The sequence below is a fragment of the Paroedura picta genome, chromosome 18 (genome assembly GCF_049243985.1).
Source record: "Paroedura picta isolate Pp20150507F chromosome 18, Ppicta_v3.0, whole genome shotgun sequence".
In the NCBI taxonomy this organism is placed as follows: domain Eukaryota; kingdom Metazoa; phylum Chordata; class Lepidosauria; order Squamata; family Gekkonidae; genus Paroedura; species Paroedura picta.
Genome location: NC_135386.1, coordinates 2,127,740 through 2,142,206, shown reverse-complemented (window position 1 = coordinate 2,142,206; position 14,467 = coordinate 2,127,740). Strand labels below are relative to the sequence as shown.

The 14,467-nt window shown below is 52.8% G+C and overlaps 1 protein-coding gene across 7 annotated transcripts in view; it reads right to left on the bottom strand.

Annotated features, from left to right (window-relative positions):
• THSD4 (thrombospondin type 1 domain containing 4) overlaps positions 1-14,467 on the bottom strand; it is a 301,669-nt gene that overhangs the window by 233,493 nt on the left and 53,709 nt on the right. For all 7 annotated transcript variants that reach the window (XR_013227504.1, XR_013227501.1, XR_013227502.1 and 4 more), the window contains exon 7: positions 9,758-9,894. Coding sequence is in view for 3 of the 7 variants with exons in the window: in XM_077318332.1 (XP_077174447.1) it covers positions 9,758-9,894 (137 nt within the window). In the remaining 4 variants the exon portion in view is untranslated. The remainder of the gene's footprint in view (positions 1-9,757; positions 9,895-14,467) is intronic.

Below are 14,467 nucleotides of genomic sequence, written 5' to 3'. Positions count from 1 at the left end.
CGGTGAAGGGACTGATTTAGGGCAGGGGTAGTCAACCTGTGGCCCTCCAGATGTCCGTGGACTGCAATTCCCATGAGCCCCTGCCAGCAAACGCTGGCAGGGGCTCATGGGAATTGCAGTCCACGGACATCTGGAGGACCACAGGTTGACTAACCCTGATTTAGGGAATGTGACATGTTTTGAAGGGAAGAAGAGATGCTGTCTCTACACAAAGCGTTTCTCCTGCTGTCATCAGGGCCAAATCTAGAACGGGGCAGGATGAGGTTAAGTGACAAAGCCGGCTTCATCCGAAAAGATGACCTCTGTTGGAAAGATGGCCGAATGAAACCGTGGCCACGACTGAAAGGAAGGCAGCACGGAGGCGTGAGTGAGTGACCCATTTTGAGTTTGTTTCTTCGTCCAAAGGAAGTTAGTTGGTTCCGTTGGATGTTGGAGGATCTAGGGGGGGGCAGCTGGGCAGAGAGAGCTCTGAGAGAACTGCGTCTGGCCCAGGGTCACACAACAGGCTGCAAGGGGAGGAGGGGTGGAAAATCGAACCCAGTTCTCCTGATTCAAGACCGGCGCTCTTTAACCACTGCACCAAGCTGGCTCTCAATAAGCAAAATGTCCCTCCATGACTGTGCCATGTAAGATGTGTTGCTCTTTTCACAAGTAAAATTTCTTTCTCTTGTTGCCACTGGAGTCGGGTCATCTTTGCAATTTGTTCGGACACCATTTCCCCCATAACTTGGAGGCGTGGAGGATCGGCGATACTGCGCAAAACATCTGTGCTTCCAAAACAACTGATTTTTTAAAGAAACGTTTATCCCAATCAATTCATCCCGCAGGAAGGCCATGTCGTCTGCGGCTTCACGGCCTTTTCCACCACTGCATCATCATACGGTTTCCAGCTCCCCAGCCTTGCCCGTGGAAACGTCTGGTGTGCTGGCCAGCCGCACGAACAAGGCACAGCCGGCTGTGTTTAGGCCAGAGAAACACGGAACCGTCAGAAGGCATGGCAGCCCAGCAAGTGGGGAAAGGCAGAGGACAGAGTGGATAGCTGGTCAGCAGGGACAAAAGAGCAAGGGAACAGCTTGCAGCACCACGGACAGCTCCAAGACAGACAAGTCGCCCAAGGATGCTTAAAGAACAGGAGGATGAGCCTTCCCGGTTTTTCAAAGGTGCCCCCAGTACTTTGTCCCATGTGGCCGGAGATGAGATTGCACCATTGGAGTGTGCATTCGGCCCCGGTTCATCTTTCCCCTTCCGAGCTGGGAGAAAAGGCTGTTGTGGAAGGCGGTGCAGAATCGGCGATGGGCAGCACCAATTGGCCAGCGTACGTGTTGCCAAGCGGGCATTCACCTTTCTCCAGTCCCAGAATAGATTTGTAAATATTTATTTAAGAAAATATTCCTGCTTTTCAACCAACGATAAAGGAAGCCACGGCCGTTCAGAGGAACTGGCTGGCCACTGTGCGAGACAGGATGCTGGACTGGATGGACCACTGGTCTGATCCAGCCGGGCTCTTTTATTCACCAGAAGCGTTGCCATAACACCATCCACCTGACAGACAGCCGCTACACCAAGGATTGGCCATTATTATATGTTTTCTGCTGCAAAAAACGCACAGATCATAGCAACAGGAGAGCACAAGAAAATCAACCAAGCAACGGGCGTAAACTGGACGGATGAGCTGTGAATTCTCCCCACATACGGAGAATAGCTGTGCTTGCATTACTCAACAGCAGGGCTGGCCGAACGGTGGCTCTCCCGTTGTCTGTGGACTACAATTACCATGAGCCCCTGCCACGGCAGTGGCAGGGGCTCATGGTAATTGTAGTCCACGGACAGCCACCGTTTGGCCACCCTTGTTCTAGATGACCAAGATCTTTGTTGGCCTTCAGGGTGCCCCAGGATTCAAACTTTGCTCAGTAGAAGATGAAGACCATTTGTGCGTACAAAAAAACGCGGCAATATGGTCTTTTGCAAACGGCATTTCCCCCAGCTGTGGATTTGGGGAAGGGTCCCGACACGGGGAAGTGAAAGAGGTTCAAAGACAAGGGGGAAGCATGCTGGTTCTCAGGGGGGTGCATAGATTCTTTTCCTCCACGCCACCCTCAATTCCCATCAACCTGTGCCGGTATTCCAAGCCGTCCAGAGCAAGAATTGGTTCATCGGACCTCATTGTCTTTGTAACGGCACCTGGGGGGCTAATTTTAATATACTCTAACCAGGAGAAAGCTTTTTTTTTTCCTTCCACGTTTCGTATTATTTTGGAACCGCTAGCCCCACCCCCTCTCCCGAAGAAAACATCTTTAAGAATTTGTGTTCCTCGTCTCGGTATGCAGAGAGACAAAACCGTAACTACCTACACATGTTTCGAACTCTGTGGGCCCTTTTATATGAATAATAAAACATGTTAACAAGCAGGAGAAAGCAGACACAGCCGACTCGGAGGTGGGAAAGAACAACCCTTCCCAGGTCATGGAGCCAAGGGGCTCGAAAACTCTGCCTCGTTGTCGGTGTTAGATTCCAGCCGTTGTATCCGGGGAAGAAGAATCAGAGGGAGAAGAAGAATCTGGAGGAGGAGAGGAAGAAGAGGAAGGACAAGGAGGAAGAGGATAAGAACAAGGGGGGAGAAGGAGGAGAACAAGGAGGAGGAGGAGAACAAGGAGGAGAGGAAGAAGAGGAAGGACAAGGAGGAGGAGGATAAGAACAAGGGGGGAGAAGGAGGAGAACAAGGAGGAGGAGAAGAACAAGGAGGAGAGGGAAGAGGACAAGGAGGAGGAGAATGAGAAGAATAAGGAGGAGGAGAACAAGGAGAAAGGTAATCAGGAGGAGGAGAAGGAGAAGAACAAGGAGGAGGAGAAGAAAGACAAGGAGGAGGAGACGAACAAGGAGGAAGAGAAGAGGAAGAACAAGGAGGAGAAGGAGCAGAATAAGAAGGGGAAGAAGAAGTTAGTTTTTATACCCTACTGTTCTCTACCTTAAGGAGTTTCAAAGTGGCCTTCCTATCTTCTCCCCAAAACAGACACTTGCGTCTACCGTATCCTAGCCCGATGCTCTAACCACTGCACCATGTGGCCCAGCCAAGGGCCCCAGAGGGTCTGAAAATCTCACGTCGCCACCCAGATTTCCAACTTACACTAAATGAGCTGGAAATTCCCAAGCAATCTGCAGAAAAAGTCGGGGAAAGGGAAGCTGAAAAAATAAACCGATTTGCAATTAATCATTAAGCGGGATGTGTGTGTGGCTGGTGTGTTTCTTTAGGGGGAAAACCCCCTCGCAGTTGGCACCCCCCCCCCATTTTCAGCCCAATCTGACCGCTTTCTCGATTAACTCCGGCACGGGGGTTAAGTTACAAAGGGGAGCAAACCCGAGCCGGAGAACAGATTACTGACTCTGAAGGAATTAACTTGCATCCTGCGATTCAGCGACACCAAAACGCTCACGTTTAGACACCTCACCACCACCCACCAGAAATAAGCAGATGTAAAAGAGACTTGTTGGATTTCGAGGATTGAATTTCAGGGGATTTGGGCAACACCAGATGACCGGCTAGGGCTGGGTTCCTTCCTCTGCTGTTTTTTAAAGGGAGGGCGAATTTGAGATTGGAGGTTGTTTAGGTCAACGGGTCCAGTTCAGTCCTGACCCAATTCAGCATGAGGGAGGGAGTCTGAATTCTCATTCCTGGCCCTTTGAATCACAAAGCCACCCGGCTCCCTATTTATCGAATCTATAAATATATAAATACAATAAAAATCCTGCCCCAAGAGTCATTTCTCGCACCCCGCAAATCGATTCTGGGATTCTGTCTCTGGACATGGCTGCAGTGGTTAAAGTGCCCGATTAAGATTTGGGGGACCCAGGTTCGAATCCTCGCTCTGCCACAGAACTTTGCAGGGTGACCTTTGGCCAGTCACCACCACACCCTTACCGTAACCTACCCCACAGGTTTGTTGTGCGGAGAAAATGTAAGAAAGGGGAACGGTGTAAGCGTTTAGGGTCTCCCCTGGAGAGAAAGCTGAGATACGAACCCAGTAAACAAAGCAAATAAACTGGCGGTGAAGTTCAATACCCAGAAGGTCCCAGGTTCAATCCCCGGCATCTCCAGTGAAAAGGACCAGGCAGGAGGCGACAAGAACACGAGCACAAAGAAATGGAGGGATGAAATTTTTGGACTTTGTTTTGCAATTGATTTCAGTGGAGCCAGATTCAAGGGCCGTGATGCACGAGGGAGTGAAACTTCGGACGGGCGGAAATTCCCTCGTCCCCAAATGTGCTTATCACAGGACCATTGGTGCATATTTTCCGTCTTCATCTTTCTTCTCCCCCCCCTTGCATAAGGCAATCAGTCTTCAAAATTAACATCCTAAACCTTCCCGTTGGGAACGCCACCTGCGCAAGTATTTATTCATAACTGGAGTGTAGACTAAACTCCGCTGAACCAAAAACATAACACACACACACACACACTCTCACACACACAAACGCACCAACCTCTCCAGACTAGAAAGAACAGACCGGTGTTGTCGGGGGGGATAGAGTCGGAATGACCTCAGAATCTTTTTAGATTTTTCTTCTTTATATTTTATACATTTTTTCCTTTCTCCGTATTTTTTTCATCTATTATTTTAGCGGCCTGCCAACCTGCAGTTGTCATTACTAATACTGGCATGAGCTCGATCCAGGGGAGGGGAGGGGAGGGGGGCAGAGACGTCTGGGAAAACATTTTTCCATCCCGAACGTAACAGAAAGCAGACTTTGGGCCTGAGCCTGCTGGCCTCTCTTTGTGGGGAGAGATCTCCTCCACTGCCCGGGGCACGGGGGCTCATTTATACCACACAGGAATCGGTAAAAATGACGGACAAGCCTGATTCAAATAAAACACGGCCAGGGAGGAATGGGAAGGGCCAGCCCATGGGCACAACAGGCTCCTTCTCAGTCCTGGGTCAAATGTTTGAGTCCTGAGATCGGGGCAGATATTGTGGTCCCTGTTTGGCTTTTGGAAGCCTGGCTTGAAAAGCAGAAGGCCGACAGACAAAGTAGGTAAAAGGGTTATAGGAGAACGTGGGGGGGGGGGGGGAGATGGCTGAGGGTCAGTAGAAGAGCATCTGCTTTGTGGACAGAAGATCACAGGTTCAATTCCTGGCATTTCCAGTTAAGAGGACCAGGCAGGAGGTGATAATTATGAAAGACCTTCATATGACACCTTGGCTCAGGGGCAGAGCCTCTGCTTGGCAGGCAGGAGGTCCCCGGTTCAATCCCCGGCATCTCCAGTTAAAGGAACAGGCAGGAGGGGATGGGGAAGGCCTTGATCTGGGACCCTGGCTCAGGGGCAGAGCCTCTGCTTGGCACATGGAAGGTCCCAGGTTCAATCCCCGGCATCTCCAGTTAAAGGACCAGGCAGGAGGGGATGGGGAAGGCCTTGATCTGGGACCCTGGCTCAGGGGCAGAGCCTCTGCTTGGCACATGGAAGGTCCCAAGTTCAATCCCCAGCATCTCCAGTTAAAGGACCAGGCAGGAGGGGATGGGGAAGACCTCGATCTGGGACCCTGGCTCAGGGGCATGTTCCGGGCCTGAATGCTAAGCAATGATCCTAGGGAGCCCAAGCCAATCCTCACCCAGAGTAGACAAACATTTCGCACGATTACAAAAATAGGTGCTCGATTAACTCGCCTTCCCCACCTGTGCCTCCGGAACAAAACCCGTCTACCGATCTCGTAGGATGGGCTTCATCCGCTGTTCAATCATGCACACTGTGCCTCTCGCAGATTCCTCCCCTTCTCACCCAGGAGGCAGGAAAAGAGCTTTCCGTCAACCTCTTTTTCTTCGCTGATGCCTTTTTAATGGAAGGCAGGTGTTTCTCTGGCTTCGGCGAACCATTCCCAAGCGGGAGTGGAAGGGGGCTCATGTTTCCGGGAGCTCAAGCGAGCGGAACAGCAGCGCCACCCGGAGGGCGAAGAGCTGAGGACAAGGTCTTTCCTCGCCACCTCGGTGGGTCGGTTTGGGTCTCACTTCCGAAACAGGCAGAGCCCTTGGGTTCGTTCCGCACTTTTGCGCCTGTCGGTTCTGACATCCCCCTGAAACTTTCCACCCGGCAGAATTTAAAATAAGGAAATAAAGAACCGCACCAGGCATGGGAGATTTTTTAAAATAGGGCCGGGGCGGAAGGTGCAAAATCAGGTAAAAATGTATTTTATGGCTCCGTTGAAATCCCCAATGCGTTTTGCCCAGGGGGCTTCGTCGTGGGAATCCGTTCATCTTGCGGTAGTTTCTCAAAAAGAATAAAAGATCAGTCGGGGGTCTTTTTCTATTGATCTTTACCTCTTTCTGAAGAACTGTTGACAAAACACGTCAGGAATTTGGGGGAATTTAACAGAGTAATAAAACGTATATTTAACCTGAGAATTCAAAATAACTACAAAAAACTACATATTGTTTACAGACTCACGATAAAATATTACCGATTCTTGAAAGCCAGTGTGGTGGCCTCCGATCTGGAGAACCGGGTTTGATTCCCCACTCCTCTATAAGCAGCCAGCTGGGTGACTTTGGGCCAGTCACCATTCTCCTAGAGCTGTTCTCGCAGAGCAGTTCTCGCAGAGCTCTCTCACCTTCCCTCCCTCTTTCCACAAGAGACACCCTGTGAGGCAGGCAGGGCTGAGAGAGCTCTGAGAGACCTGTGACCAGCCCGAGGTCACCCAGATGTGGAAAAGTGGGGAACTGAACCCAGTTCTCCAGCTTGGAGGCCGTGCCTCTTAAAGCACAACACCAAGCTGAAAGTTAAATTATAGTCCGACTACGGGGGTGGGATATCTTGGTTCCACGCCAGTTCCAAACTGGCAGCATCTTAGCGGAAGGCCGTGTTTGCAGAGAGGTCTGAAAAGCAGTAATAGAATTCCATCTGAACCGATCTGGTGGTTTCTTCGATGAAAATCTTATTCCTGAGTGTTGTGCGCCACCCGGTGGCCGAGCATGATTAGGGCGGAAAGCATCAAGCGCATTTCATTATTATTCCTTCAAGTTTCCGAACTGCAATCTGCTCCCTCTCGGCGGGGGGACACCGTGTCAGTCTGCAGCCGAATGATGGCATTTGGTCTCTGCAGAGCAAGTGGGAGGGACAGGACCGGAACTGGAAAACCGAGAGAAAACCTGCAGCAGAGGGCTGGTCGTTGAAGATGGCGGAACTTGCAGAGATGGCTAAAATTACGTCTCTGATTAGAGGAGGAGGAGGAGGAGTATTAGATGAAGAAGAAGAGCTTGTTTTTTGTACCACACGTTTTACCACCCGAAGGAGTCCGAAAGTGGCTCCCGATCGCCTTCCTCTCCCCACAACAGACACCCTCTGACAATACCCTGTCCGTCAGTCCGGGGGGCGGGGCCAGTAGGGGTCTGTGTCCGGAGGCCGAAATGTATTTAACTAGCTGTGAAGAAATCCTTCATTCCTAGGGTCACCCTAAGTCCAAAGTGACTTCGCATACAACACCGAGACGTCATACTGAGGGGCGGTATATAGAATGAATGAATGAATGAATGAATGAATGAATGAATGAATGAATGAATGAATGAATGAATGAATGAATGAATGAATGCTTTGCATGGAACAGCAAAGTGGCAGAGAATCCACTAGAGGGCGGATTCAACTAGCTGTATCGACAATTCCCAATCGCTTCCTGCAAAAATTCAGCAGCTGGTCCAAAGCGAAATCCGAGTCCTGGGGCACTTTCAGAGCAACAAACCTTCCCTACCCCTTTGATATGGAAGGGGGGGGAATGGAACATGCACCCTGTTAAGATCCTACTGTAAAGACACTAATGGGGTGACGCTCAGAAGACACTATTGGGGGATTGGACGCAGGCTCCAAAACCCCAGGAGGCGGGAAGTGGGAATCTGAAACAGGAAATCGGCATCTCCTTGTCAAATCCCCGCGACATTCCCCTCTGCCACTCCCTCCTACCACAAATCAACAAAATCCAGAAAGCGGCACTGCGTGGACGCAACCCGAGAGGAAACTTTTGGACGCGGCTCAGCAACGGAGTTATCCCAGCAAGCCCTTTCTGTAACTTTCAACTCCCTTCAAAAGACGTTTTCCACATGGCCGGCCGACTGAGGCTCCGACAGAGAGCAGAAACTTTCACTTCTCCTCGGGAAACATCTGGGCCTTGGAGGGCAGGGGGTCTCGGACAGCCATCTCTGGAGGGCACGGGGCAGGTACTAGGGTTGCCAACCCCCAGGTGGGACCTAAAGTTCTCCAGGGATTATATCCCCGAGTCCTTTTCATTGGATCTGGGTAGTCTGGGGTGCAGCTGTAATTCCCGGAGATCTCACGTTCCCCTCTGGAGGTTGGAAACAAGAGGTCCCTGACGGTTCAAGGTTCCCTCTGGCAAAGCTGCAAGGGGTTTGGCCTCGAAATGCGAGAGGGAGAGGGGCAACGCATTCCGTTCTTGACGTGACCCTGGACGGGGCCAACTTTCAGCAGGAGAACAAAGGGAGGCCTGTCAGGGCAGACTTCTCCCGTTTGGCTGAATCCTCTCAAAGGATTAAGGTGGATGAAGGCTGAACAATGTACCTGCTCACGGGCCAACCCCTGGGGTGAGAAGCGAAGGCATCAAACGGCTCCGGGCGGGAAATGCTGGCTGCTAGGAGCGACACCCGACCCCAAGGCCCTCGCCAAGCCAAGCAGCCTAATCGGGCGAGGAGAATTCCCACGTTTCTCCTTGAGGCTACTTCAAAGGGGGGGGAAGGGACCCCGGCATTTCTGCTAATGAAGGCAAAGCAGTGGAAAGGGAGGGCTACCAGGCCCCCAGCCAGGGCTAAAGGCCCCTTCACGTTGCCAGTGATGCAGGGCAATCTGGTACCAGGGCAAAAACTCTATCGTAAAAAGGACTTCTACCATAGAGTTTTTGCCCAAATGCCAGAGCATCCACATGCAGCCGGCGAGGGGAGGACGTCACTTCCGGGGCAGGCAGGAAGCGACATCCCCATGTCTCCAGCAGCGCAGTTTCTCCTGCTGAGTCCTCCTCACCCCGCGTCCCGTCAACAGAGGATTTCCCCATTTCCCGGCCTCGTTGCCCCCTCCTTTGCAATCCACAGGGCCCTCTGTTGGAGAATGCAGATCTTGACCCAATCCGCAATCAGTTTTTTCCCCCCTGGCTTCCAAAAGCCGTTTGGCCCGGCTAAAAATAAAGTGAGGGAGCGTGCGTGAGATTGTCCAGATGTGAGCGAGCAGAGTGGGGGGAATCAGGAGGGTGGGGGGAATCAGTCGTGTCTGCCCGTCGGTGAAGCCCTTTGGCGAGGCAAGGGTTGAGAACGCGTGGACGGAGCCTCTCCCATTTGCATTTCGAGAAGAACGGTTCCAGGGTTGCCATCCTCCAGGAGACACCTGGGGACCCCCCCGGAATTGCAGCTCATCTCCAGACTACAGAACTCAGATCCCCTGGAGAAAAGGGCGGCTTGGGAGGGGGGACTCTATGACATTGTTCCCTTTTGAGCCACTCCCCTCCCCCAACTCCACTTTCCCAAAGCTCTGCCCCCCCCCCCAAATGTCCAGGACTTTCCCCACCTTTCCCCGCCCAAGTCTTGTTGGTTAATTCATCTGCGATATCGTGCAACCCGCAAACCGAAAGGAAACGCGGTTGTATCTTGCAGCCCATCTTTCCCCAGTGCTCGATCTCTCTCTTTTTTGGACAGATCGATAACCAGAATTCGCACGCAAACACCAACTCTGCAGGCGGCTGTGCTTGAAAAGGAGGGAAAGGGAGAGCGGGGCTCCTACCTTACACTGACCGGCCACGCAGATGGAGGTCCCGTTCTGGTCGCACGGCGTCCCGTCGATGACCTGCTCCGCTTGCCGGACGTAGAAGCGGTAGCCCACGGCTCTGCAGTTCAGCTCACACTTCTGGCTGCCTTTCACTGGAACGGAGAAATGGGAGGGTGAGCAGGGAGGGGGCGGCCAGCAGAGACAAAAGTCCCACCCTGGGATGGAAGCAGGTGTGTGTGTGGGAAGGGGGAATGAAGCCGACCATCCCCTGCCTGAGAACTGGGGGGAGCCATGGTGGGCCAGCAGAGAAAAACCAACCCTGGATCCCCTGAGCTAGGGTGGTCCACGTGCAGGGAGCACCTGGAGACCTCCTACTCTTACAACTGATCTCCAGGCAACCAAGACCTGGAGAAAATGGCTGCTTTGGTGGTCCACCTAGTCCAGCCTCCCGTCTCACCCAGGGGCCAACCAGTTCCTCTGGAGGGCCAACAACAGGGCAGAGAGGCCGAGGCCTTCCTAGGAACATCAGAAGAGCCCTGCTGGGTCAGACCAGGGGTCCTTCTAGTCCAGCCTCCTGTCTCACCCAGGGGCCAGCCATTTCCTCTGGAGGGCCAGCAACAGGGCAGAGAGGCCGAGGCCTTCCTAAGGACATCAGGAGAGCCCTGCTGGGTCAGACCAGGGGTCCCTCCAGTCCAGCCTCCCGTCTCACCCAGGGGCCAACCAGTTCCTCTGGAGGGCCAGCAACAGGGCAGAGAAGCCGAGGCCTTCCTAAGAACCTCAGAAGAGCCCTGCTGGATCAGACCAGGGGTCCATCTAGTCCAGCCTCCTGTCTCACCCAGGGGCCAGCCAGTTCCTCCGGAGGGCCAAGAACAGGGCAGGGAGGCTGTTGCCTCCTGCCTCTGGGATTCAGAGGTTTAGTGCCTTTGAATGTGGAGGTTCTCTTCAGTCACCACAACTGGTAACAGTTATCCTCCATGAATCTCTCTAATCACCCCTTCTTCTGGCAGTGGATTCCCCATTGGAATCGCTCTCGGTGTAAAGTAGTATTTCCTTGTGTCCGCCCTGAACCTACTGCCCATCAGTTTCACTGGGCAAGTCTTAAGGCAGAGAGAGAGAAAGTTCTCTCTGTCCACTCTCCCCACCCCATGCCTGATTTGATAAACCTCTAGCACATCTCCTCCCCACCCTCAGTCACCCCTTCTCGGACAGATACCGCGACACGGCTGCGCGGTTCTCTCGGGACGGCACGTACTTCTGTTTCCCTGGCACACGGACTGTTTTGCGACCCATCCCAACCGCGGGGCCACTCCCAGGACCTCTCCCTTGACCCGAGAGCCGGCTGGGCTGTTTTCCACCGCGGAGCGAAGGCAGAGGAATCCAAACAAAATACATTCCGGCATTCCTCCCCTCCTTTCCAGCAACTCGTCTCTTCAAAAGCCCGTTTGCCGTGGCCGTGTTTTTAAAATAGATGTTTGCAAAGAGCTGTCTGCTGCCCAAAGAGATTCAGGGCCAGAAAAGGAACCGGGTTCGCCCAGAACAGGGAAACGTGAACTGGAAAGGCAGCCAGGTGCCCATTCTTGGCTCAAACCCAGAAACAGTCCCAAAAGACAACCCTTGCTGCTAACTCACATTCCCACTGGTTAAATTTTTGACCCTCAGCAATGAGAGAAAAATTAGTTTTTTGTACCCTGCTTTTACTACCCAAAGGAGTCTCAAAGGGGCTTCTCCAAGAACAGGTTCCTCTTCGCGAGCCATAAAATGAACACAGAAGCCCCCAAAACAGACATCCGGATGAGTCACGCTACGGCGCTTCTCACATCTGCGTTCGCGGAAAAGAAAGCGTTATGGGGAATCGGGGCCCGTCCCTGACTGCATTTACTTTTCCCCAGGAAATGCTCAATCCAGGTCCCCCCCCTTCCTCTCAATGAATGTCTGACCACTGATTCAATAAGCTATTCAGACCCTGAATACAATCGCATTAATGTGATTTCACACGTGAAATTAGGAATTTTTCGATTTTTTAACCAAAATTAAAAGCGGGGGAGGCAGACGATACATGATTGATTTTTTTTTTTTAAGCTCCTGAGAGGCAGTGTGGTGACCGTGGGCCAGTCACAGTTCTCTGAGAGTTGGTCTCACAGAGCAGTTCTGTCAGAGCTCTCTCAGCCCCACCTACCGTATGGGGTGTCTGTTGTGGGGAGATGAAGGGAAAGGCGTTTTTAAGCTGCTTTGGGACACATGAGTTGTGCTGGGTGGCCTTGGACCAGTCACAGTTCTCTCAGAGCTCTCCCTGCCCCACCTACCTCACAGGGTGTCTGTTGTGGGGAGAGGAAGCGAAGGCATTCGGCCAAGCCTCTATGATTAAACTAATTTGCAGAGAAGGCTAGAGCAAAGACGCCAATTCTGGGTAGGGCTACCAGCTTCCAGGTGGGGCCTGGAGGTCTCCAGGAATTTCAAACTTCAGTGCTGCTTTAAATCAGCTGCGACAGCTCTTTTACCACCAAAGGCACCAAGTAGGGCAGAGTCCAGAGCCAGAGCCCAGGAGATGCTTAAAGACTAGCCCAATCTGTGGCAGGCCAGGAGCTTTTGGGGGTCACGGCTCCCTTCTCCGGATACAGCCAGAATGAAGTTAAGGGTAGAAGTGGGCCTGATGAAGAATCAAAATATCTTAAAAAAAAATCTAAATAACTAAAAGAAACGAAAGAAAACAAAAACGGGCACGGCGCGTTCTTTTCCCAGGGCCCTTGTGTGGGCGAGGTCTCTCTCCGCGGAGTCCCGTCCGTTTGCACCCCATCTCCCAGGCTGGCCCGAAGCCGGTTCTTCTAAGCAAATCTTTGGGCACGCTTCCGCTCTTATCTGATGGGCAGGGAGTCGGGGGGGCTCCTAAAGCGTGACGTTATCGCCAGCGGACTCATTTTAAAAGCAGCCAGCCGAAGGGCACGAAGGATCCTTCGGTTATTCAGCTAGCGGGAAGGGAAGAGGCCTAGCGGGGCGAGAAACGGCACCCCCAAATTGGCCAGGGGGCAGGAATGCTTACCTAATCATGTTAAGGATTGGGGGATTGGAGGGGGTGGCGGGAGTGCTGTCCAAGGCCGCTAGCAAGAAGACACAGAGGCCGAGGCACTCCCCTGAGCTTGCCTCCGGTTTCTGGGCTTCAGGGGTTCACTGCCTTGGACTGTGGAGGTTCCCTTCCGTCATTGCTCTGGCTAGAAGCCTATCTATCGGAAGGGGAAATTCCTGTGGATCCCTAAGGTACGATGGGATGAGAATCCCGCTGTCCTATAGCCCAGGGGTAGTCAACCTGTGGTCCTCCAGATGTCCATGGACTACAATTCCCATGAGCCCCTGCCAGCGTTTGCTCATGGGAATTGTAGTCCATGGACATCTGGAGGACCACAGGTTGACTACCCCTGCTATAGCCCACCATCCAGCGATTCTCTGAAAATGACCTCGACTCTCAAAAGCTCATGCCTCCCAAACCTTGAAGGCACTGCTGGGTTCGAATCCAGCTCTTTTCGCTGCAGGCCCAACCCAGTTACCTTAAATCCCGCTGTAACCCACCCTGAGCCAAAAAGACAGAAGTAAACTGAAGCCCAGTTGGAGAATCCAGCCTGGACGGCCAGAGAGGTAGGAGAGGCCAGGCGGCCATTCCACCAAGGGCCCACAAGGTGGCCCCACTGCTCCACAGAGAAGCGAGTGCTAAACAGACCGGAGGGGGGGGGGATGGACGCTTACTATGCCCTTGGCCAGGGGTAATCAAACTGCGGCCCTCCAGATGTCCATGGACTACAATTCCCAGAAGCCCCTGCCAGCGAATGCTGGCAGGGGCTCATGGGACATCTGGAGGACCACAGGTTGACTACCCCTGCCCTTGGCTATAATGTCACAGGCCTTATGGAAAGGTAACGTTTTGAGACCAGGCATCGGCCACTCCCCCTGGAAGCTGGCAACCCTTTTCTCATACTGGGGATACCGGCACTAAGCAGATGCCCGGTCACAGAGCTTCTGGAGCAGAGCCAAGTTGAGAGGCCTGGCACCAGGGTGGCCCACTCTGGCACCCCTCTTTGGCACAGTCACAGGCTGGCCGCAGCCAATCCCAGCAAGCCCTCTGGTCGCCACGTTCTGAATCTCTTGATGCTTCTGAACAGTCTTCAAGGACAAGCCCCGCTCTCCGTCTTGACTACCCCAGGCAAGGTGCTGGGGTGCTGCTTCCTTGTCGTCATCTCACAGGGGGCCATAAAACATCCTTCCCTCCCGAAATTCTTCCAGCAACCCAGAATCAAAGGGTGGCTGCCACTTGGTTTGGTCCATCATCTGGCACAAACTCTTCCCGGGGGCTGGAAATTCAAACTTTTCGTCTCAGGCTGGAATCCAGGCGCTTCAGTCCATGTCGAAGAAGAGAAGGGTGGTGAGCCTCGTGCCAAGACGGCCTCAATTTACCTCCCGTTGCCGTTTTTAATCTCTGCTGAAAGACGGGCAGATTAGCCAAGCACTGTGCTTTTTCGTACATACCTCTGGAACGCAACCCCACCGTGAGAATAATCCTACATCACGCAGGAGCAAGATCGGCCGGGGGGAGGAAGAAGAAGAAGAAGAAAAGAGGGACATCAAGTTTCGACTCGTAGCAAACAAAGCCACATTCCGAGCCGGGATTCAAGAAGGATGGCTGTGTTTGCACACAGTCAGAGCGCCTGCAAACCTTCCCCAGGCAAAGGGAACAAATAG